Raw genomic sequence first — 25,374 nt, 5'->3', positions numbered from 1 at the left:
TGGGGTTCCTCCGTTCATCTCATCAATCCCCCCTAGCTGTTGTAATTGGGACGCCCAAAAATAGCACTCCGGATAAGGGACCGCGAATCCTCCTTCCTCTCCCGGTAGCTGGAGCATCCGCAATCTCAATCTGGCCTGTCCTCCCCTCCATATTAACTCCCTAAACAACATCTCGATTTTATTAAACCAACTTTTGTTAATCCATATTGGGGCATTATGTAATATATACAAAAGTTGGGGCATCCATATCATTTTTATCAGATTGCATCTGCCAGCCACCGAGAGAGGCATTCGTTTCCATATAGCAATTTTTTGTTTAAACTTAGTCAATAATGGGACTAAGTTATGACTTATATATTGCTTAGGATCCCTTGATAAGGTAACTCCCAGATATTTCAACTTATCCACTATTGGCATTTGGGGGGTTCCCAGGGCCGTTTGCTGACCGATTGGGTCCAAAGGAAGACATTCCGATTTTTCCCAATTTATCTCCAGCCCTGTGAAGCCTCCAAACCCTTGCACCAGTCCCACTGCCCTTGGTAATGAGTACCTCGTATCCCCCAAAAACAATAGGATATCGTCTGCATAAAGTGAGATTTTTTCCTCTCCAGTTTTTCTTACGAAACCGACTATCTCCCGGTTTGCTCTAATTGCACATGCCAAGGGCTCTATGGCCAATGCAAAGAGCAGGGGTGATAATGGGCACCCCTGCCTCGTCCCTCTCCCCAGCTCTATTTTCCCGGATAACTCATTATTAATTTTTAGTCTTGCACTAGGTTTGTCATATAGCATCCTAATCCATCCTATGAAGGAAGGACCCAGGCCAAATTTCTCCAAAACTTTCCATATATATCCCCATTCTACGCTATCAAATGCTTTCCTTACATCCAATGCCACTACTGCACCCGGAGTATCGTTATCCATTGGGACCTGCAAATTCAAAAAGGCTCTTCTAATATTTATACTCGTTGATCTGTTGGCTATAAACCCTGTTTGGTCCATATGGACTAATCTTGCTATAACTCGATTAAGCCTAATCGCTAATACCTTGGCCAGTATCTTTGTATCGGTACACAGGAGAGAAATTGGCCTATACGCTGCAACATCTAAGGCGTCCTTCCCTTCTTTGTACAACAGGGTTATAACCGCCTCCATCATTGATGGAGGCAATTTACCCTCCCCATCTGCTCCTCTTAACATCTCCAGGAGTTCAGGAATCAGTATCTCGCCAAAATTTTTATAGACTTCAATCGGTAGTCCATCCGGACCAGGCGATTTCTGGTTTGGCATACTCGCAACTGCTTCCTGAAGTTCTTTCAAAGTTATTGGGGCTTCCAGTTCCTCTCTTTCTTCTTGTTTCAAACATGGTACCTCTAATTGACCTAAAAATGTTTCCATTTGCTCATCCATCCCCACTTTCTGTGCAGTATATAGGTTTTTATAATATCCTTCAAATGCTTGGCATATACTCCCAGTTTCTGTTGTGACCTTTCCCTCAACTATCCTAATCGCCGAAATTGAGGAAGGACCCGAGTTATTCTTCACCAGTTGTGCCAACATTTTTCCCACGCTTTCCCCTTCAACAAAGGAGGCTTGGCGTTGGAACATATGTTGAATCTCTGCTTTCTTCAGAGTTAATAGCCTAAGTTCTTCTTGTTTATCTAGCCAGATTTTTTCTTTGCCCTGAGTGGGATCGCTAATAAAATCTCTTTCAGCCTCTATCACTTCTCTCCCTATTTGTACCTCCTGTTCCCTAGTCTTTCTATTTATTTTTGCTATTGATTGGATCAAAAGACCCCTCAGGAAAGCTTTCAGAGTGTCCCACAGGATCCCTGATGTTACTGTACCCCGATTAGTTTTTAGAAATTCTTTTAATTCCCACTGAATTCTCTCAGGGCGTTCTTCTGTCTCTTTTTTAATCAGTTCTAACCATAGCGGGTTCACTTTCCACAACCTCTGTACCTTACGTTCTCTCATTTTTAATACTGCTGTCACTGGGGAATGATCTGAAATCCCCCTGGGCTGATATTCAATCTTTTCCACCATTTGTAAGGCCAGGTCATTCCCCAGTATCATATCAATCCTGGATAACGTAGTATGCGTGGCCGAGTAACAACTATACTGCCGGGCTCCCGGGTTCCCAGTTCTCCATAAATCCCGTAGCCCTACTTCTTCCAGATACTGTCCCAACCTCCCCTGCCAAGCTGGTTCCGCCAGTGTTTTTTCTGGGAATCTATCGACTTTAATATCCAATACCGTGTTGAAATCCCCTACTATTATTGTAGGAACACCATCTATCCCTACTAAAAATTCCTGTAGTTTAAAAAGCACTTCCATTTTAAATGGTGGAGGGATGTAGATATTTGCCAGCATACATTCTCTATTTTCAATTAGGCAATGTAAGAAAATGTATCTGCCCTTTTCATCCAGGCTGACCCGTTTACATACAAAATTCACCCCCGTTTTTACCAAGACACTCACCCCTCTACTATATGTCGAATAAACAGAATGATATTGAAATTGATATTTTCTACTCTGCAACCGGTATATTGTATCTCTATTTAAATGGGTCTCCTGCAGGCAGAGCAGCTCTACTCCACATCCCTCCAACAAGGATAGCACAGCTTTTTGTTTCAGCTGCGTCCCCAGTCCCCTCACATTCCAGGAGCCTATCTTAATTTTACCGTCCTGCATAGCCATAAACAAATAAAGAGGAGAGAGGAAAAAAAAGAAAAACCTAAGGCAGGAAAGAGAGAGAGCGAAATAACCAGTCTACTGAGGACACTATTGAGAACCATTTTTCTCCCAGTACCCACCAACTCCCCCCTAACTTCTTTTATTACCTTATACCACGCTCCCCAAATATTACTCCCTTGTGTAATAACAAATCTATTAGGCGTCACCATTAACTCATATATTATGTGTCTTTGGATATAAATTATACTATATAATTGTTTATTACCATTTTCCCCCTTGTGACCCATATATTTTCCTTGTTTTTTACCACCCCAAGTTTTACCACCCCCCAGTTTGTGTGCTTTTGTGATTTGAGTTATTTCCTGTACTCCATTTATTAGTGCATACATATTTTTTTTCCCCTTCAGCCTCCCCCCTATTTTCCCTACTACACCCATCCCCTCTCCCCCCTTTCTACCTCCCTCCCCCCCTTCCCCCACCTTCCTAGGTGTTACCCTAGGGGCTATTAGTGACCTTATACCACACTCTTCACAACCTATTTGCCACCCACACCTAGTACACTCGCCGTGTGTTACCTCCCTCCCGGCCCCCCTCCCATACAGACACAAACAACACAAACAAACAAACAAAACAAAAAAAAAAAAAAACCCCACACATACTTCATCCCCCCTTCTCTTTCTATCTTCCTATCCCACTCAGTACTAGAAACCCCAACGACTACAACTTTTCTTTATTTTCTTCTATCCATTTTTCCACTTCCATTGGGGAACAGAAAACCTGAGTATGCCCTAGTGCATTAATCCGTAGCTTTGCAGGATAAAGAAGAGCATACGGCACCCTGAGCTTCTGTAACCTGCGTTTCACCTGGAGGAACTCTACCCTTTTTCTCTGAAGTTCTGGGGAAAAATCAGAATATAATGAAATTCTAACACCCTTATACAGTACATTCCCCATTTCCCTTGCCTTCCGTAATAACACCACTTTATCTTTATAATTAAGTAATTTCATTAATAATGGCCTGGGACGGCCCCCCTCCAATGGTGCTCTAAAGGGTACCCTATGCGCCCTCTCTATTGAGAACGCTGTTGAAAAAGCATCCCTCCCAAACAGTTCAACCAGAAGATGCTCCATAAATTCAGCAGGGTTTACACCCTCACTTTTTTCCGGAAGCCCCACTACTCGCACATTGTCCCTCCGGAGCCTATTTTCCATTTCGTCCATTCTTGTTCTATATCCGCTGAACTGCTCCTTCAGGCTTTCTACTTCTTTAATTAGGAAGGTTGTATCATCTTCTAATCTACTAGTCCTTATCTCAAGTTCTGTCGTCCTTTCCACCACTTTCTGTAGGTCCTGCCTTACCACCAGTAAATCCTCCTTCACTCCCTTCATTTGGTTACAGAGTTCTTTCAGTGAGATGTTGCATGCATTTACGGCCAATAGCACGTCCTTTATAGTTGGCTCTTTTTCTAACGGGGGGGAGTCGCCTGCTGTCGTTTCTATATACTGTTCCCCTGCGTCCGCATTTTTATTTACTGAGGATTTTGCCACTGCTCCAACCTGTGTGTTAATATTAATGTTTGACTGTCCCATACTTTTCCTTTCGGTCATTACACCTTGCTGCCCCTTTGACTGTCCTTTCTTTGGAGGGGTCTGAGATGACTGTACCGGGTTATGAGCATACTGTTCTAACTTAGCTGCTGTGGCGGACTGTTGCGAGCTTTTTTCCCCCCTTTCTTTTGCAGAGCGCAGATGTTGCATCTTACTTTCCCTTTCTCACCTCTTACTTCAGAACAGTCAGAACAGAACAGTCCTGGTTATAGCGTGTTTTAAGAGGATTTTGACCCGACCGCACACCACACAATAATCACTGAATGCAGTAGTAGCCGTGTTCCAATGTTCATTTCAAGTATCACAGACACTTCCTATCACATTAACTCAGGTACCGTTTAGCCTGTTAATAATTAGCACAAACACCATCCCTCAGTTGAAAAATTAATGATGCACTGAGCTAGCCTTATAGTCAATCCACAGGCCACAGATTCAGATATTCCTGGAAACTGCTTACAAAAATGTTCGGGGTTTTTTTTTTTTTTCTTTTCCAGGAGGTATTCCTTTACGTGTATTACCCAGGCTAATAGATTAGTTTAGCAGACACATACACAAGGCGAAGGGATCCGGGCATCCAGACATCCAGAGGAGACAAACTGACAGGAGAATGTAAATGTTTCTTACCCCCTTCGGTGCCCTCCTGATTAAGTATTACCAGTCCACAGGCATCACAGGCATCATTGTATCCCAGCTTTCTCCACCAGATCACCACCTACAATGCCCCTCAGACTGCCGGTTTCTTCCTCCCCTCAATCCCGCCGCTTACCTCCTTCCTCCTGTTGCGGCTTGCCGGGGAGCGGGGGAACCTTCGGTGGTTTGATGTAAGCGGTGTCTTCTCGGTAGATGGTTCGGCGTTGGTCGGAGGTACTCGTGAGCTCGTACTTCACTTCGGCCGTCGGGACACGGAACCCGGAAGTCAGCGGGGATCCCCGAGAGCTTGGCACGATAAGGTAGTGTCACGCCGTCGCTTCTCCTCCCGTCCAGTGTCCAGCTATGCTGCTCAACTCCAGCCCTCCTTGCACTGCACCCGGCCGTAATTTTAAGCGATCCACGCTTTCGCCATGGGGGCTTGGGAGGGAGATACACACGGCGTCTTCCTCACACACTCACTCACTCCGCTCCACCCATCCGGCCACGCCCCCGCCAGGAAACTTTATGGCTGAAAAAACCAAAGCACTGGATCCTGGGGTCTAGCTCTCTAAAAAGAAACTTTACGGGCTAAACCTCGTTTCTTCTGCCACGAGGCCTGTGTACCATTCAATTCAGCCTGAAATGGCACTTTGAACGGATACGGTTGCATAGCCTGCCCCAGCAAGGAGTATTCCAGTGGAGCTCAGCATAGCACATCTTTACTCATGACCAACTCCTAAGTCACTGGCAAAAAACTGAGGTACTCCCAGTAGTGGGAGGGGTTATACAGGGAGTGGATTTCCTGTCTTAGGGTGTGCCAGTGTCCATTACCTGAAGGTAGCCTATAATCCACATAGTAACTACTATGGCTCTGTGTCCCATGATGTACGATAAAGAAACAATACTTGTTAAAAGGGACCATTCTCCTGAGTCCAGACTCTGTTAGTTGAGAAAGTTTGCTTGCTAACTGTCCACTTCTGGAATGTGGACTGCGGTCAAGGCATGAACATGAAGTTTTGCCCAAGACATAATCTTTTTGCTCCTGTTCCAGCAGTGAGAATCCTGGTTACTCCCTGATGATGTTGTCCATCTGGAACCTGATCTGATGACCCTTTAGCCGAGAGGTTCAGTACTGTAGGGACAAACAGATCACTCCAGGTAGCTGAGGAGAAGAGGATCTTCCAGCGTCCAAGTCCATTGCACTGCCAGGGTGTCCAGGACTCCACCCAGTCTTTCAGACTGGCATCCATAGTGAGAAGCTTCCAGAACAATGGAAGAAAGAATTTCCCCGACTCCAGAGCTGGATTCCTGAGCCACCAAGTCAGGAATAAGATGGTTTTGAATGTTCGGCGTAACGGTTAATCCATGTGGGCAGAATTTTGAGATGCAATGGTCTGGAGTAGAATTTAGTAAACTGGACTGCCTTGATGAGGCTATCATTAGGCCCAGAACTCATGTGCAATAGAAGAGAGTTCAACAGCTTCTGGACTGCAGAGTCCGAATCTGGGAGAAGAGAGTCTGGAGTTTGTCTTGAGGAAAAAAAAAACTCTCGGCTGAGCAGTTTCTAGAATGAGACCCAGCTACTTCAAGTGATGAACCAGCTCCAGTGCTGACTTTTGAAGGTTCAGGATCCAATCAAAACTTTTTGTAGCCCGAATAGTCCACTGAATATCGTCTGACAGAGTCTGTGCTGATTGTTCCCTCAAGATGCGGTTGCCTAGGTATCTTACTATGGGAATGCCCTGTAAGCTCAGGAGATCTAGCATTAGTGCTAGTACCTTGTTGAACACGCAGGGCATGGATAACAGATCAAATGGAAGGGCCACAAACTGATAAAGCGGTGTTGCTCACATCAAAATGCAGGTAGCATTGGTGTTCTGAAAATATACAAGCAAGCACACAAAGGCTAGAAAGTTTCCCTAAGTGATAATGTGAGGCTTATTTTTCTTTTGCCTGAGGAAAAAAAAAAAAGTGTACTTTTTCCACTAGTGACTACTAAAGGGGTCCATAAAACCATCACAAAAGATGTTCAAAGGCATACGCAAGAGCCATTTTTTCCATTGTAGTTTGTCAGACCAAAATTTTAGTCAAAGATGTCATGGGTAGAAGCTCAAAAATTTTCAAAAAATGAATGCTCAGTAAGGTTCAGGTTCATTAGCTGTTTGCCTAGTACAGCTTAGTTCAGTCTTACCCCTAGAGTAAGACGCTGCATAAACTGTTGGTGCTATATAAATCCTGTATTATTATTTTATATACATTATATATAGGATGCATAGCAGGACCCGTCAGGCTGAATAAGGACTTGGAAAGGGCTTCTAATTGCTTGTCAACCTGACCCTAAACACAGCCAGTGTTCTATTAAGTCAAAAAATGGACAGATGTGAATGGCCCATTTCTTAATAAATGCCTCCTCAAAACAGATATTGTTTGGCAAAGAGGTTGGAGGAGAAAACAAGATTGTCAGACAGATTGTCAGAGTAGTCCAGTTACTGTGCAGAATAGGTTCAAGTAAATAGTGTACTGGAAAGTTTCTAATAGTCTTTGGACCTTTAAAGGAAGCCTAGACTAAAAACAGGATTTGTTTCAGACAGAGGTTGCTCAGGTTTTAAACATGCAAAATATTGTACAACAATAAGAACCAATACAGTATTTTTAAACATGGGAGGTGCATCAGAGGACTAAGCTTTCTCAAGCACAAACGCATCCAGAACAGATGTATGGGACTCCTCCTCAAATAAAGCATTCTCAGTTTAGTGCTCAGTGTCTGCTATAATGGTAGGAACATTGGAAACAGACTCAACAAGAAAAGGTGTAGAAGTACAGTATGCTTGTGGCCCCTGCATTCTGGGTCAGTTAACATTCCACCCTGGATAATTCAGAGGAGGGATTCACACCTGAGGGAGCTAGAGAAGAGTCCAAGGAGTGTGTAGACCCAAGGTGCAGACAATGATCCTTGCTACTGGCATCAGGTCCTTGATTGGGGACACCGCAGGCTGCCCCAGTGCCGTTAGAAGATCTTGAGCTGGAGAAGCCTACAGAAGATCTCCTTTGCATTTGGGATCCAACATGTTGCACTGCAATTGAGGCAATGTAAATAAACACATCAATTTGAATCGTGGGTAATCATAAACCAGCTACTATAAGCAGAGAGGGTTTATGATTGGAGGTGAAGCGTCACTATAGGTAGCAGCAAAGACAAACCAAATTTTTCCAGGACATTAACTCTTTCAGTGAAAAACTGATGGTGGGAGAAAAGAAATAGTGTGACATATTCACATAGGGCTAAGTCCAAAAGACTTGTCATAGGAAAACAAGGAATCTCAGTAGAACACCCTGGTATAGTGATAATCTTCTCCTTTAATCACATAAAACAGCAGGCATCACAGGCCGATGTTTCAGGACCTCACAGGATCCATTTTTTAAAGCAGAGTGATGCCCTATATGAGTCACAGAGCTTAAGTAGTACCAGCAAACAAACATATTTACAAAGCTATGATATAGGAATGACTTCATAGCTCCTCCCATACTAAAAGTTAACCCTTTGTGTGTATGTGTGTTTTTAACCAAGAAATGCCCAAATAAGTGCCCCTCAATGAGGTATATGCTCATTAAATCTGAATTTAAGCCAGGATAAATTGGTCCTACAAATAGGTAAATTTACCGTTGTGTCACCTTTTTGTCTCAAAAAGGTGATTTTTTTTTATACTATTAGCTGTTGACCTGAAAAGTGTTCTGTGGTGAACAAGCACAGTACTAAAGCACTAGAGAGCACCAACGCAGAGCCCAGTGAAGAATAGCACATTCCAGGGAATGCCTCATCCATTGGCATACTTCCAAAGGAAACATTAGAAACAAGCTCACAACAGAGGCTACGCCACAACCCCGGACCTGTAAAAAACTCAGCGGCTGGCAAACCAGGTGTCTGGGGAATGCTACAAGCAAAGCCTAGTGCCCGAGGGTCACATTACAGGCAAGCCACACAATGTTCTGTCCAGAAGGGTTTAGGTACAGCCTTTGAGCCACTCCAAATATTAACTGGTTTGAATAGCTGCATAAGAGCTTAGCTCAGCAGTAGAATGAGAAATACTTGATTGAAGAAAAAGATTTTAAGTAAAAAAACAAAATGTGTCTAGTAACAATTGCAAAGCTTTTCTCCTTGGACAGAAAAAATGTAAGCATTGTGAGAGTGGGAATTGTTATATGTGGACAGCCAATGGCTTTTTTTTGTTTGCCAGGGTCAAACTCGCCCTAAAGGCAGTAGTATAACCCATTTGTCTCTGAATTACTTCTGATCATCTGTCCCTTAATAAGTGATAAAGGAACATCTATAGTTGCAATCTACTCAAGATCCTGAACAGCCACATTGCAGTCAAATAGTGGCCTGTACCAACAAAGCCCACTGAACACCCAAGTAAGGTTTGCTGGCCTCTAGACAACAACAAGGTGTTGCAACTCAACATGGTTTGCAATATTATTTTGCTAGCCATCTTCATAAGGCCATTTTTTATTTAATTTTTTTGCCCACTCTCTGAATTTTAGAGTCTAATGCATAAAAATTCAAATAGATTAGCAGTTTTGCATATGTTGTAAGCCTTTCCCCATCTATGGGAAAATTCCAACATACAAGCTAGCTCACTCCAGGCTCCAACAAAAACATCTCTGAAAACTAGTTTTGTTTAAATATCCCGTGGTATTTTGCAACAAGGTCGAATATGGCTATAACAATGCTCCCCAGTGTTTTATGGGGCTATGCTAGAAAGATCCCTCCTCTCTTTTGGTCCCACTGACAACAGTTTCACCAGACAAGAAGTGAGGAAAAATCTTCAAGGGCATCCCAGACAGAAGTAAAAAAAAAATGCTTTTGCTCAGTGGAATAGGGGAAGGCTAGAATGTCTGTCATATTTAGATTACAGGTTGTGTCCCTGTTGCAATTTTCTATTACTCCCTGTCCCATTGTCTCTCCAATTGAGCAAAAAAGAGAAGTAAACCTAGACAAAGATTCTGATTCTTCCACACTCTTTAGAATAAGGTATATACACCTATACAGAATGTTTGGTGCATGCCACATTCACTGCTTTATAAACATACCACTAATTGTTTCAGGGCAAAGTTAGCAGGGAGCAGAGGATTCTACTCAGTAGAGTGGTTTAATTTATTCAAGCAAAGATGAAAAACAAAAGTTTTAGATATGTATGCTGAATTCTCATGGTTTGTTTTTCCATTATATAATTTCGGGAACACATTTAACTACATACGGTGGACTCAACCATCTCTCTATAAAATAGAAAAATCTATTCCTAGTACAAAGAATTCCAGTAATTTCTCTGATGAGAATTACAGTTAATTAGTTTACATAAAACAGCTTTTGACAAATGAGACAAATGTCTAGAAATGACAAATCATCAATACATTCTACTGGGAATAATTTACTACTTACCAAGGGCATGGACTCTCTGCTTGTGCTTCTTCTTGTTGAGCCTGGGTGGCTGGAGAGCCTGCTCCTCTGTGCCAGTTTCACAAAGTATTTCAAAGAATGTTTTCATCTCTTCTGTGATGGCTTCAAAGAAAGTCTCATTGATAAACGTAATAATTAATGAAGAGTCTATAACATGGCTTAAAACAAACATATCCTCTTTTATCATTGCATACAGCTTGGGAACAGCATTCTGGTAAGCCCCAAGTATATTTTCAGTACTTCTCCCTCTGTAGCTTTGAAGAAGTTCAACAACAAAATGATGCTGGATATTCTGGTATTTAACAAGGACATCAGACTCCGGGAAAAGAAAAAACAGGTACTGCAAACACTTAGATTTTATCCGAATTCCAGACTGGCTATTGGAAGTATGAGAAGTGGCTTGCAATTTTGCAACTAGATGACGCCGTAAATGCAGTCTCACATCATCCCACACAGCCTGCAGATCCATGGACAAGTCATCATCAATAGCATGTAGTGAGGTCTGAGATGCGAACTGAAAATATCCTCCACTGGCTGAAGTAGGAAAAGTTACACCACACTCACTGGAAAGGTCCACTAGAAGCTGTAGGATCATATCTTCCTGACCTTCGCTGCTTTTCAACAAATGTTGCTAAGGAAAATTATGAAAAGAAACAGAATAAGATCATGATATCACAAAAAGCTATTTTCGTGGAAACATTTAACAAATTCCCAGAACATTGCAATTAGTCAAAAAAGGTTTAAAAAGGTTGTCTAGGTAAAGTTTTTCCTAAACTATTGTAAATGGCCATAGCAGCCATCATTCTCAAAGAGGGTACTCCTAACTTTGATGATGGTAGTAGGGACATCACATTTTATTACACAGACAAATTGCGTTGTCACTATTTATAGCTGCATATAAAAAGGAAGTAAACAGTGAAGAAGGCACATATGGTGTTCAGCAAAATACCAGGGTCTGACCAGCCCATTTTTTGAGTGTGCCTCTCAAATAAATGGCAAAATAAGCTTCTAACCCAGGGGTTTCCAAACCAGTTTACTGTCCTAGGACGACTGATGTGCACAGTGGGATTAAACGATGTCTGGTCTTTGGTATTCAGGAGAGAAATAGTTGGTGTCAGTGGGAGCAATAGGGACCCATTTTTGTTTTCAGTGAAAGAAATTATGCTTTTGATCTTAATATTTTTTGTAATAAAGGTGTTGTATCAGAGTGCGGACGTCCAGGACTTCTTTTTTGCTGACTGATCCATTGCAGAGCCTGCACCTTTGAGTCTTGTTAGGGCGCATGCTTCAAGGAGTCTTGGTCTGGAGTGGCAACATTTATTGAAAGCAATTATGCCCTATCGTTGGTGTCAGTGGAAGGAATAGCACCTCATTGTTTGTGTATGTGGCAGGAATTGTGCCCCATTATTGTGTTAGTGGCAGGAATTGTGCCCCATTGTTGGGGTCAGTGGCAGGAAATGTTCCCCATTGTTGGGGTCAGTGGCAGGAAATGTGTCCCATTGTTGGGGTCAGTGGCAGGAAATGTGCCCCATTGTTGGGGTCAGCGGTGTTGGTGTCAGTGGCAGGAATTATGTCCCATTGTTGGTGTCAGTGGCAGGAATAATGCCTCAAGGGCCAGATAAAAGGCAAGCAAGGGCCGCAATTTGGAGACCACTGCTCTAACTAATGAGGTAAGGACTCTGATATAAAAAGAAGGTCAACATCTTTACCCAGAGAATCTCTTGACCCAGTTAAGGACATTGGACGTGCTTCACATATCCCATCAATGTCCAAACCTTATGCCCTGCTGCCATGTCCCTCCTCCACCCCTAAAAGCCAGCAATTTTCAGCTCTGAAAATGATCCCGGGAGTTGATTTGCACATATGGCTTCTCCTGCAGGTGCAGCTGTAAAAAAAGACTCAGCAACAATTTTCAGACATGAAATAATAAATTTTTTAGTTTTGCATCCGATTCATTCATCTACAGAACAAAGCTATGAACTTTGATCGAAGGACACTGTCATTTAAAGCAACCTGACAAGTTAAAAAAAATTTGGTTTTCTCTGATTGGCAGAGAAGCAGGTGGATGACATCTTGATCTTTCTACCTTAGCCAATCATAGTAAAGCTGGATACACAATATGAAACTTTTGTTGTTCAATTTCCTTTAGATTTACTTTCAACCAGTGGCAGGGCCTGCCTGATTGTAGGGGTGCAACGAATCGTCACCGATCCGTGATCCCATATGCCGCGATCCACAGTCTCGGCCTTAGGAAAGGCCGCGGCTTTGGCCTAGCTCTGAAGCGACGGCCATCTTTCTACACACAGGCCGTTTACAATGTGATCGCTCTGACGGAGCGATCACTTGTAAACAAATCGGCGTCATGTCATGACTCCGGTTCCTCTCTCCCCTCTCTGTACTAATCTGTACAGTGGAGGGGAGAGATCGGATGGAAGCAGCCATCCCTCCATACCCTGCCAATACCCAGCCAATACCCTGCCAATACCCAGCAATACCCTGCCAATACCCAGCAATACCCTGCCAATACCCTGCCAATACTCTGCAATAACCCGCCAATACTCTGCAATAACCCGCCAATACTCTGCAATAACCCGCCAATACTCTGCAATAACCCGCCAATACTCTGCAATAACCCAATCAATACTCTACCATACCCTGCCAATACCCATGCCAATACCCATGCAATACCATGCCATACCCATGCAATACCATGCCATACCCATGCAATAACCCGTCAATACCCATGCAATAACCCGTCAATACCCATGCAATAACCCGCCAATACCCTGCAATAACCCGCCAATACCCTGCAATAACCCGCCAATACCCTGCAATAACCCGCCAATACCCTGCAATAACCCGCCAATACCCTGCAATAACCCGCCAATACTCTGCCATACCCAATCAATACCCTGCCAATACTCTGCCAATACCCTGCCAATACTCTGCCAATACTCTGCCAATACTCTGCCAATACTCTGCCAATACTCTGCCATGCCCAGCCAATACTCTGCCATGCCCAGCCAATACTCTGCCATGCCCAGCCAATACTCTGCCATGCCCAGCCAATACTCTGCCATGCCCAGCCAATACTCTGCCATGCCCAGCCAATACTCTGCCATGCCCAGCCAATACTCTGCCATACCCAGCCAATACTCTGCCATACCCAGCCAATACTCTGCCATACCCAGCCAATACTCTGCCATACCCAGCCAATACCCAGCCATACCCAGCCGTACCCAGCCATACTCAGCCGTACCCAGCCATACTCAGCCGTACCCAGCCATACTCAGCCGTACCCAGCCATACTCAGCCGTACCCAGCCATACTCAGCCGTACCCAGCCATACTCAGCCGTACCCAGCCATACTCAGCCGTACCCAGCCATACTCAGCCGTACCCAGCCATACTCAGCCAATATTACAGTGGGGGAGATTGTGGATAATACAGTGGGGACTATATGGTGGTGGAATTTTCACAAGTTTTTGCAAATTAAATTATTATTTGCTGATCCGAAAAAATCCGATCTGTGACTCTGATCCGAGGAACGATCCGATCCGTGAGTTTTTTGATCCATTGCACCCCTACCTGATTGCATACATATTGAAAGTGTTTAAGTTTGACCTCATATTATATGGTTTTGGTAAATCTAAAGGAAAAAATCTAAAGAAGATTGTATAGTGTGTATCCAACTTAAGTCTTGTCTTCAATGATAAAAATACAAAGCTTCCTGTGAATGGTTAAGCAGTACTCAGCTCAACTCAATTTTGTTTTAAAATTGGAATGGGCGGTCCGCATACTGCTGCTGGAACACAGTCCTGTATACTGTAGTTTATGCTACATACAAACAAAAATGTAATTAGATCATGATTAAATGATAAATATACTTGTTGCCAACCCAATAACCAAAATAAATTTGACAAGGCTTGGCAACCATGAATACAATATATGTCACTGGAAGAATAGGGCTGGGGGGTACCATGTTAACCATTCAAACTGCTCTCTATTTCTTCTCTACTGTTTAAACTGACAGGTTACCAGCTGTTTATAACAACATTACTCTCCATTGTATACAGTTTACAAAGATGTAGTATTACACAACACTTGCTAGGCCTTCCTCTCCTCAGTCTACGTGGGGTGGGTGAGAGAGATATACTGATTGGGGTTACCAAGTTACTCATAATGGCTTGCCCAGGGCTATCCTTTATTACTTTATGTTTAACTGGGAAATTATGTCCATTGCTATTAATTATATTGCTGCTGTATTTGTATTAGATAGTTGTTTTCTCTGATAGATCTGTTGAGATAACCCACTGATGCATTGGTGTACATATGCACGCGGGAGTCCTCCGTTCTGGCACTATACGCCGGACCTTCACTGCGCATGCTCTACTGACATCAGCGGCTGCATGCAAGGTGAATATCTCCTAAACCGTATACATCTCTCATCTTCTAAGCCTATAATAAGGCTTACCTGTAGGTAAAAATGTAAAAAAAGAAGGAGTATACAGCCAATTAAAGTGGTTGTAAACCCTTACAACACACATTGACCTACAGGTAAGCCTAGATTAAGGCTTACCTGTAGGTCCAAGAAATATCTCCTAAACCTACGCGGTTTAGAAGATATTTGCCGAAAGACAGGCACTACTGTCTACGGCACATGCGCCGTAGACAGTGGCACGCCACGGTCAACGGCGATATGCCGCGAGTGGCGGCTCCCGTGCACATGTGCGGGAGTGACGTCATTGCGGCTTCGACGAATGACAGCGACGGAGCAGCGAGACCCACCGAGAAGATGGATGCGGCGGACTACAGGGGACAGCGGTGACTTCGCTGGCTCCTGTGTCAGGTACGTGACACATAATGGACGACTATGCGATGCATAGTCCTCCATTATGCTTTACCTTTGCAGGGAATGAAAGAGGAAGTAAACTCATCAGGGTTTACTTCCTCTTTAAGGGATGCTATGTTTTGGCAGCAGCAAGATGGGCTTCCCCTTCACTAACTAGATATAGAGAGAGTTGGTTGTATTGCATCACATTTATGAGAAGCCTTGTATTTTTATCAATGAATACAAGGTTTTCTTTGATTGGCAGAGGTGAATAGGCGGACAGATGAGGTTACAAAAAATCTACAAGCCAATCAGAGGAATCCTTGTATTCACTGAAAAAAACCACAAAGGTTTTCCTAAATGGCATAAAAGGTGTACAACCAACTTCCGCTATGTGTGGCAACATAAGAAAAGAGCCTCATACTACTTACTTACTGTATGTAGCACAAGTTACCACATTACATTAGACCCTAAACAGCAGCCAGCCAAGCTGCGCCAAACAATTTATTTAAAATGCCAGGGAACCTGGAATTCTTATTTAAATCTTAACACTTTTTTACAATTAGCCATTCAGCTACAGACTACATGATGGACGAAATGCTGCCACTAAACAACTATACAGTTACAAATCAATGGAAACAACTCCTTTAACAGCTAGACCATGTCAGCACAGCCAATTTCAGAAAAAGTCATTCTTACTAAGTGCGGTAAATCAAACAGCAGCCATTTTTCTGCACATTTGGAAATTGTTCAACTCTTTTCTGAAAAACCTTTCTTATGGTCTTGATTGATAGTTAACATTTCAAATGTCCCAACCTGGGGCGACAACATTTCAGGGGCAGCAGTTTACCCAATTTCATTAAACAATCGGTATCACTGCCTACCAATATTTAATGTAGTTTGTATGTATATTAAAAATGGATGACAGACATGTTACCATATGCACTTATTCAACTCATGAAATTAAACTTCATCTACTGAAAGTTTGATTAAAATGCAAAAAAATCCAAACTTGGCCACGTATAGAAACATAGAAGAGTGACAACAGAAAAAAAAGACAATTTTTTTATTTATTTTTTTGTGCAGTGTCAGATACCTTCTGTTGCCACCTCATCACTTTAAGCCCGAACACATATTAATGACATTGTGGTTCTGTGGCTCATTAAGGTGGTAATTAAACTCACTTGGTGGCTTATCTGCAGTAAATTAACCTCAGAACCTATGTAATTCATATGTGCTTGGGTTTAAAGGGATGAGACGGCAACCCTAATTATTACATAACTGCAAAACTACAGTCACTTTGTTTAGTTTTAGCATATAGTGGGTTAGAAGGTTCCAAAGCTCACTTCAACCCATTTTAACCCACTTCAATCCTATATTTTGGAAGAATAATGGTGAAAACCTACATTTTCTGCCACAAATCGTATTTCATAAAAATATATATATATGTATTTTTACCACAGCCTGGAGGAACGCCATGATATCTGCGAGAGGAATATCAGTCACCGAGCAGGACATGGAATGATTATTCAGCCTCTTCAAGTAGTCTGCATTGTTCTGCAGAACAACCCCACACTTTTCATTTGTTTCCAAACGCAGCTTTTCCAGACATTCTTCAATGCTAATAGAAAAAAACAAAAATACACACAGAGTGTAATATATGTTTTATTATAATAGAGGAGTCTTCCTTAGAGCTAAACTCTAGGTAAACAGTTAATTGTACAACTGAAATACATACATGTCATACCTGTTAAAATATTAGTAATTCTCATTAGTTACTCTTGTGATCCAGGCCTGGATCCCGCTCTCTGCTTTATGGGGTGTAAATGAAGCATGCAAACAGTGGCTGCACACTTTCTTAAAAACCTCACTGGGGTCGATTTATTAAATGATCACAGTGGCTAAGTGGTTAGGATTTCTGCCTAGCAGCACTAGGGCTGTTGGTTTGAATCCCAGCCATGGCAGTACCTGCATGGAGTTTGCATGTTCTCCCTGTGCCTGTGTGGGTTTCCTCTGGGTACTCCAGTTTCCTCCCACACTCCAAAGACATGCAGTAGCTTAACTGGCTCCTGTCTAAATTGGCCCTAGTATGTGTATATATGAATGTGACTTAGGGACCTTAGATTGTAAGCTCCTTGAGGGGAGTGGGTTGAAAAAAAAACAAATAGTGTGTACTAGGCTTAAAAGTAAAGTTACATTCATCGAACAGTCAGAGCCAGGTTTCTCTTCCTGGTGTATGCGTTTTAAATACAATACATACAGGAAAGTATTCACAGGGCTTTACTTTTTCCACATTTTGGTATGTTACAGCCTTATTCCAAAATGAATCACATTCATTATTTTCCTCAAAATTGTACAAACAATACCCCATAATGAAAACATTAAAAAAGGTTGTTTGAAATCTTTGCAAATTTATTTAAAAAAAAAATAAAAAATCACATGTACATATGTATTTGCAGCCTTTGCAATGACACTCAAAATTGATCATCCTTGAGATTTTTCTACAACTTGATTGGGGTCCACCTGTGGTAAATTTAGTTGATTGGACATGATCTATATAAGGTCCCACAGTTAACAGTGCATGTCAGAGCACAAACCAAGCCATGAATAAAGTCCAAGGAATTGTCTGTAGACCACCGGGACAGGAATGTATTGAAACACAGATCTGGGGACAGGTACAGAAAAAAAAAATCTGCAGCATTGAAGGTCTCAATGAACACAGTGGCCTCCATCATCCATAAATGGCAATAGTTTGGAACCACCAGGACTCTTCCCGCTTGGTCAAACTGAGTGATTGGGGGAGAACAGCCTTAGACAGTGAGGTGACCAAGAACCTGATGGTCACTCTAAGAGAGCTCCGTTTCTCTGTGGAGAGAGGAGAACCTTCCAGAAGAACAACCATCTCTGCAGCACTCTACCAATCAGGCCTGTAAGGTAGAGTGACCAGACGGAAGCCACTTCTTAGTAAAAGGCACATGACAGCCTGCCTGGAGTTTGCCAAAAAGCACCCGATGGACTCTCAGACCATGAGAAGCACAATGCTCTGGTTTAATGAAACAAAGATTGAAAATCTTTGGCCTGAATGGCAAGCGTCATGTCTGGAAGAAATCAGGTACTGCTCATCACCTGGCCAATACCATCCCTATAGTGAAGCATGGTGGTGGCAGCATCATGCTATGGGAATGTTTTTCAGTGGCAGGAACTGGGAAACTAGTTGGGACTGAGGGAAATATGAAATATGCAACGTACAGAGACATCCTTGATGAAAATGCTGCTCCAGAGAGTACCTCAGACTGGGGCGAAGGTTCATCTTCCAACAGGACAACACCCTAAGCCAAGATAACAAAAGTGTGACAACTCTGTAAATGTCCTTGAGTGGCCCAGCCAGAGCCCAGAGCTGAACCCGTTTGAACATCTCTGGAGAGATCTGAAAATGTCTGTGCACAGACGCTTCCTTTCCAACCTGATGGAGCTTGAGAGAAATGGGGGAAACTGCCCAAAAATAGGCGTGTCGAGCTTGTGGCATCATACTCAAAGACTTGAGGCTGTAATTGGTACCAAAGGTGCTTGACCAAAGTATTGAGCAAAGGCTGTGAATACTTATGTACACGCAATTTATTTTTTATTTTTTAAATTTGCAAAGGATTTCAAACAAACTTCTTTCAGTTTGTCATTATGGGGTATTGTTTATAGAATTTTGAGGAAACTAACTGACTTTAATCCATTTTGGAATGAGGCTGTAACATCACAAAATTTGGAAAAAGTGAATACTTTCCAGGTGCACTGTAATAGTGATTGATTCACATGCAGTGAATGTTTAGTGCATGTCAAATTTACTGCTTTATAAATATGTCCTTGAAGTTAATGTGGCACTTATCTAAGTGGTTAATCATTAAAGGATAAGTTCACCTTTGCAAAAATATAATAGACTTTTTTGCATTTATTATTTTTTTGTTTACTAGAAGCCTGCAAATCATTGCACCCACCTGTGTAAGCTGTCTGCTCATACCTCCTTTGAGCAGGCAGTTACACAATTACAGGAAGAAATAATAAACTACCTAGAGTGTTCAACAACACCCTGGTAGTTCATTGATGAGTACAAGCAGACAGCTGCAAAGGCTGTCAGTTCTCGTACAGTAGTTCTCCCATTCACATTTTATTTTTTAATTGTGACAGCAAGTTCAGGGAGAAGATCTCAGCCTCGCTGTCACAAAAGGCAGCAGGTCAGAGAATGGCTGCAGCAGTGAGAACACTGATCCAGATATAACTTGCAGTGTCCCTCCAAGCTGGGACAAAGATCTCCTCGACAGTTGCAGTGAAGGAGCAGGCGCCTATGTACCATTCAGGGTTGTAGAAGTATCGACAGATAAAGGAAGGAACACCACTGTCTGAGGTCACACTCATTCACATATTCATGCACTAGGTCAGTGTTCCTTCCTTTCTCAGTAGTGGAAACATGTTACAAGTTCCACCCTAAAAACGGGTGAACACGTAACATGTTCCCAAAAGTGAAATTATCATTTAAGTGGTTAAAGCAGTGTGATGCCTGTATTAGTTTCCGTTTTTAGGCTTGCTTTCTTTTATTTCCACCTGCTGATCTGGCCAGTAAATCTGTTTTTCAACAGACCAAGCTCTCCTGCAGATGCAACAGTTAGAGGGTTGAGAGAAACAACGTACCAAGGGTGCTTACAACGCTTAGCTTTTATGTATGTAAAACCTTTATCCCAAAACAAACAAAAGACTTTTGCTGAAACTGCTTATAAAGTGTTGGAGTTTGGCTTCAATTTGTTTAGTGTATTTAAAACTGCTACTACATCTAACACTACACTCCTCCAAGACTGACAATGCTGTTGTTCAAAGGTGTTATCCAGAGTTAAGACATTCTAATACAGGAGGTGTGTTAATGGCCAGATCACCAGCTGAAAACAGACAAATAAAGCCTAAAAAAAAAGAAAACGAATGCAGCAATTATATCTAATCATTGGTAAGCTGCAATACAGTATATAACATTTTTAATTTGGGGTTTATTACCGTATTATTTTTTAAATATATAAATGGAGTACACACATTTTGAAAAGTACGATTTTAATCAATATCTCAATGAACATAAAAACAATTTCCAAAATTTTGACAAAACTGAGTTTTTTAGAACATTTGTTTAGCTCATTACATGAAAGGTTAATAATATAACTTACATTACAAAATCTTCAGTTTCACTCAAATTAATGAATGCAAAAATGAATACACCCCGCAACAAAAACTACTACATTTAGTATTTTGTATGACCTTCGTGATTTCTAAGGACAGCACCAAGTCTTTCAGGCATGGAATTAACAAGTTGGCAACATTATGCATCATCTATTTTTTCCATTCCTCAAGAAGGACCTCTTTTACAGCCTGGATCATGGATGGAGAGTGATGCTCAATGTGTCTCTTTAGAATTCCCCCTAGGTGTTCGATTGGGTTCAGATCAGGAGACATACAGCACTTGGCCACTAAATCACTTTCACCCTGTTCTTCAGAAATGCAACAGTGGCCTTAGATGTGTTTTGGATCATTGTCATGTTGGAAAAGTACACAACGACCAAGGGCACGGATCGATCGTAGCATCTTTTCTTTCAATATAGAGCAGTACATCTGTTAATTCATGATATGATCAATGAAATGCAGCTCCCTGATACCAGCAGCACTCATGCAGTCCGACAGAAAGACACTGCCACCACCATGTTTCACTGTAGGCACCATTCATTTTTCTTTGCGCTCCTCACCTTTGTGACGCCATATAGTTTTAAAGCCATCATTTCCAAAAAATAGGATTTTTGTACTCACCGTAAAATCCTTTTCTCTGTAATTCACCGACCGACACAGCTCCTCTCTGTAACTACATGGGTTGTATAGCCTGCCATTAGGAGAAACTAGGCAAAATTGTTACACAATACTAGGGCTGCAACTAACGATTATTTTCATAATTGATTAGTTGGCCGATTATTGTTTCGATTTATCGATTAATTGGTTAATAACCTTTAAAAAAAAAAAAAGTGGGTCAAATTGACGTTCATTTTCAACCACAGCGACGGGACAATTTGGAAATAATAGAAAACTGCTTAGTCAAAAGAATTTTCAGACAGTGTATGTGGTTTTCGTTCAGAAATTACACTAAATTTTAAAAACAGAATGTTAAAAACAAGTGAAAATTTCAAACAAAATTCTTTCATTCAGCGAATGTACAAAGATTTTTCGTCTGAATATTCTCATCTGAAAAATTGATAGGTGTGGCCAGCATAAGGCTCAGTACACACCTATGCAGTTTGCATTTGATCTGTTTCTGCCGTGTGTTTTGATTTTTGCACACATGATTTTACTGAAATTTGCATTTTTGCTTTTTTTTTGGGCAGATTAAAAAACACAAATTGCTGCAAAAACCCATTACATACTTTTCTGCAGCTTTTCCATTGAAGTATGTTGAACCAATAAAGCACCATTTCGCGTTAAAAGTCCCTGACATAGGAAACCATGTAAATGAACTGTAGTGCATTTCTGCAAAAAGCACCAATAAACACATAATTGTGAAGCAGATCTAAGACATTTAGTAACATAATCGGGTTAAAAAAACTAAAATGAGCTCTTTATAGTAAAAAAAAAAAAAAAAAAAAAACAGCAGATAATCACTACTGTAAGGAGTTCATTTTTTTACTGTAGAACAGTGAAAGTAATATTTACAGCATTGATTATTTGCTCTTTTTGTACTATAAAGGGCTCATTTTAGTTTTTTTTAACCCCATTATGTTACTGGCCGATTAATCGATTAGTTGTTTCAGCCCTACACAATACACAACTTTAATCCCACCCCGGGGGGGGGCGGGCCCTGTGCTATCAACCCTCCTCCTGCTGTTAGCAGCTTCAGTATGTCAACAAGCAGTATAACGTAGAAAAAAGGAGGGGTGGGTGCTGTGTCGGTCGGTGAATTACAGAGAAAAGTTTTTTACGGCGAGTACAAAAATCCTATTTTCTCTTATATTCACTGACCGACACAGCTCCTCTCTCTAACTACATGGGACGTCCCCAAGCAGTGCCAAACGAGGGGGGGGGGGGAACAGCAATAAAAAACTTCATCCACCATGGCAAGTGGGAACTAGTGAAACTAAACCCACAAAAAAACAACAGTGTGTGGAAACCCAGACCGCAACCTTGCGGAAGTAATGTAACAATGCAAAAACGAAACAGTAATGTGTTTTTAATCGAAAAACCAGGGAAAAAAAAAAACAATAGCAACTACACGGCTACCAGCAAAACTTTGCGGCCAAAACCAGCATCAGCCGATGCATGGACGTCTACCTTGTAAAACTTGGTAAACGTATGGACAGACGACCAGGTCGCCGCCTTACACACCTGAGCGACAGATGCTTGGTGTCGGAAGGCCCAAGATGTTCCAATTGCTCTTGTAGAGTGGGCCGTGACTGGAAAGGGAGGCACCTGCCCCTTCAAGGCGTAGGTTTGGACTACAATCTGTTGATCCACCTGGAAATGGTGGCCGACGAGACCGCCATACCCTTCTTAGGACCAGCCACCGAAACAAACAGTGAGTCTGACTTCCGAAAGGAAGCCGTGACAGACAAGTACACCTACAAAGCCCAAACCACATCGAGAGCATGAAGGGCCACCTCTTTGGGATGCTTCAGCTTAGGACACAACGTACAAAAGTACTCACTAGTGAGTGAGACGCTAGGGGTCGCTGAAAAAAAAGACAGCCAAAGCTGAAATTTGCCCCTCGAGGGTGCTCAAAGCCAACCTCTGGTTTACACCTTGCTGAAGAAACAGCAGGATCCTGGATATAGAGAAGGAGCGCGGATGCCACCCGTTCTCCTCACACATGGAGCTATAGGCTTTCCAAGTACGATGGTATATCTTCCTGGAAGAAGATTTCTGTGCTCTCAGCATAGTCGGAATCACTGAGTCTGACAAAACCCGGTTCCTCAATACCTGGCTTTCAACAGCCAGGCCATTAAAGCCAGCGATGGTAAAGCAGGGTGAAAGATTGGACCTTGAGATAGGAGCTCCTCTCGCAACGGCAGCCGCCAGGGAGCGTCTGCCACCAGGCGCAGCAAGTCTGCATACCAGGCCCGCTGAGGCCAATCTGGGGCAATCAGGATTACGGAATCCCCACGGCTTCCACTCTGCGAAGCAGAAGTGGCAACGGTTTCAGCAGAGGAAAGGCGTAGATCAGCTGGTACTGATCCCACGGAGCCGCCAGTGCGTCTGCCCATGGATCTCTTGTCCTGGACATGAATCTCGGGACCTTCCGATTGAGCCGGGAGGCCAATAGATCCACATCTGGTGTGCCCCATTTCAGGCACAGCAGCCTGAATACCTCCAGATGCAATGTCCATTCTCCTGGGTCCAGCATCTGTCCGCCTGCCAATTTTCCACCCACCGGAAGGTAAATGGCTGACAGGGCCGGAACGTGTCTCTCTGCCCACCGAAGTATGTGAGCGACCTCCCGAGCAGCGGCGGAGCTTCTTGTTCCCCCTTGGTGATTTATGTATGCCACAGCCATGGCGTTGTCTGACTGTATCCTGGTCGGACATCCTTGAAGACACGTCGACCACGTGTGGAGGTACAGCCTGATCGCTCTCAATTCGAGCAGATTGATCGGCAACTTGGATTCTTCCATTGACCAGAGGCCCTGAGCCGACTGAATCCCCATCACTCCACCCCAGCCGGCCAGACTGGCGTCCATAGTGACCACCGTCCATTTTAGAGGAAGGAGCAATTTTCTGGCCGGAATCACCGGGGACCTCAACCACCAGATCAGGGAGTCCCTGACTGGCTGGCTCAACGGAGATTTATCCCATTTTGTCAAGATCTCCTGCAGGACTCTGGGGTGGAATTGGGCATAAGGTACTGCCTCGAAAGAGGCTACCATGAGCCCCAGCACTCGCATGCAAAAGCGGAGTGATGACCACTTGTGGTTCCTTAGTAGTTTGACCGCAGATCTGAGAGTCTGCAATTTGTCTGAGGGGAGAAAGACCCTCGCTTCCCTGGAATCCAATAGTAAACCCAGGTACTCCAGACGCTGGGTCGGCACAACCACCGACTTCTTTAGGTTCAACAGCCACCCAAATTCTTGCAGAGTCTGCATGGTGATCGCCACATCCTCCTCTAATTCTGAGGCGGAAGAAGCTCTCAGGAGGAGATCGTCTAGGTAACCCGCAAATCGCAATCCCGCATTGTCGCAGCAACGCCAATACTGGAGCCAAGACTCGAGGGGCTGATGCCAGGCCAAAGGGAAGAGCCACAAACTGGTAATGGGCTTCCCCGACTGCCAAACGCAGAAATTTTTGAAGCCGAAGGCATAGGGGTATGTGCAGGTACACATCCTGGATGCCAGGGAGTCCCCTTGATGGAGTGCAGCGACTACTGAGCAAACTGATTCCATTCTGAACCTCTGCACTTTTACAAAGTGATTGAGGGCTTTTAAGTCCAAGATTGGATGTACCCCTTCCTTCTTGGGAACCACAAACAGATTTGAGTAGAACCCCTGGAAGCGTTCCGAGTCCGGAACTGGTACAATCACCCCGATTCAGCAAGTCTATATAACTATCTTGTAACCTGCAGAAATCAGATCACAGACCCATTGGTCTGATAACCGGGAGGTCCAACGGGCTGCAAACTCCCGAAGACGACCCCCCACCGAGACACAGGTGGGGGCAAACCTTCATGCGGTAGCACTTTTGTTCGCAGGCTTGCGGTTCCAAGGATGCTTCTGACCATCCGTGGACGTCCTGTCAGGCTGGGGTCGTTTTGCCGAAGCACCGGGCGGACGAAAAAGCCGTTTGTGAGCGGAAAAGGAGGGCCCTTGCCTGCGGCGTGGCTCCTTAGCCTTCCTGGCTTGTGGGAGTAGTGTACTCTTGCCACCCGTGGCGTTTTTAATAATGTCATCCAACGAGGCTCCAAAGAGCCTTTTGCCAAGGAAGGGAAGATCCGTCAGGGCTTTCTTGGATGCCTGGTCAGCAGACCAGCATTTCAGCCAAATAAGGCGTCTCAGCACCACGGCTGACACTGAGGCCCTGGATAGCAGAGGGAGAGTATCCAGGGCCGCGTCACAAACGTACTTAAGGCCATGCACTAGTTGGTCTGCTAGCTCCACGCAGACA

At 43.2% G+C, this 25,374-nt stretch overlaps 1 protein-coding gene across 4 annotated transcripts in view; it reads right to left on the bottom strand.

The window, feature by feature from the left end:
* KIAA0825 (KIAA0825 ortholog) overlaps nt 1-25,374 on the bottom strand; it is a 760,685-nt gene that overhangs the window by 649,277 nt on the left and 86,034 nt on the right. For all 4 annotated transcript variants that reach the window (XM_077462388.1, XM_077462390.1, XM_077462389.1 and 1 more), the window contains exons 3-4: nt 16,679-16,841; nt 10,373-11,021 (exon numbers count right to left, since the gene is read on the bottom strand). In XM_077462388.1, the coding sequence (XP_077318514.1) occupies nt 10,373-11,021; nt 16,679-16,841 (812 nt within the window). The remainder of the gene's footprint in view (nt 1-10,372; nt 11,022-16,678; nt 16,842-25,374) is intronic.

Source organism: Lithobates pipiens, unplaced genomic scaffold, assembly GCF_037356315.1.
Source record: "Lithobates pipiens isolate NorthernLeopardFrog02 unplaced genomic scaffold, aLitPip1_a1.2 Scaffold_3, whole genome shotgun sequence".
NCBI classification, from domain to species: domain Eukaryota; kingdom Metazoa; phylum Chordata; class Amphibia; order Anura; family Ranidae; genus Lithobates; species Lithobates pipiens.
Note: the sequence above shows the minus strand (reverse complement) of the source record. Positions and strands in the feature narration are given on the sequence as shown.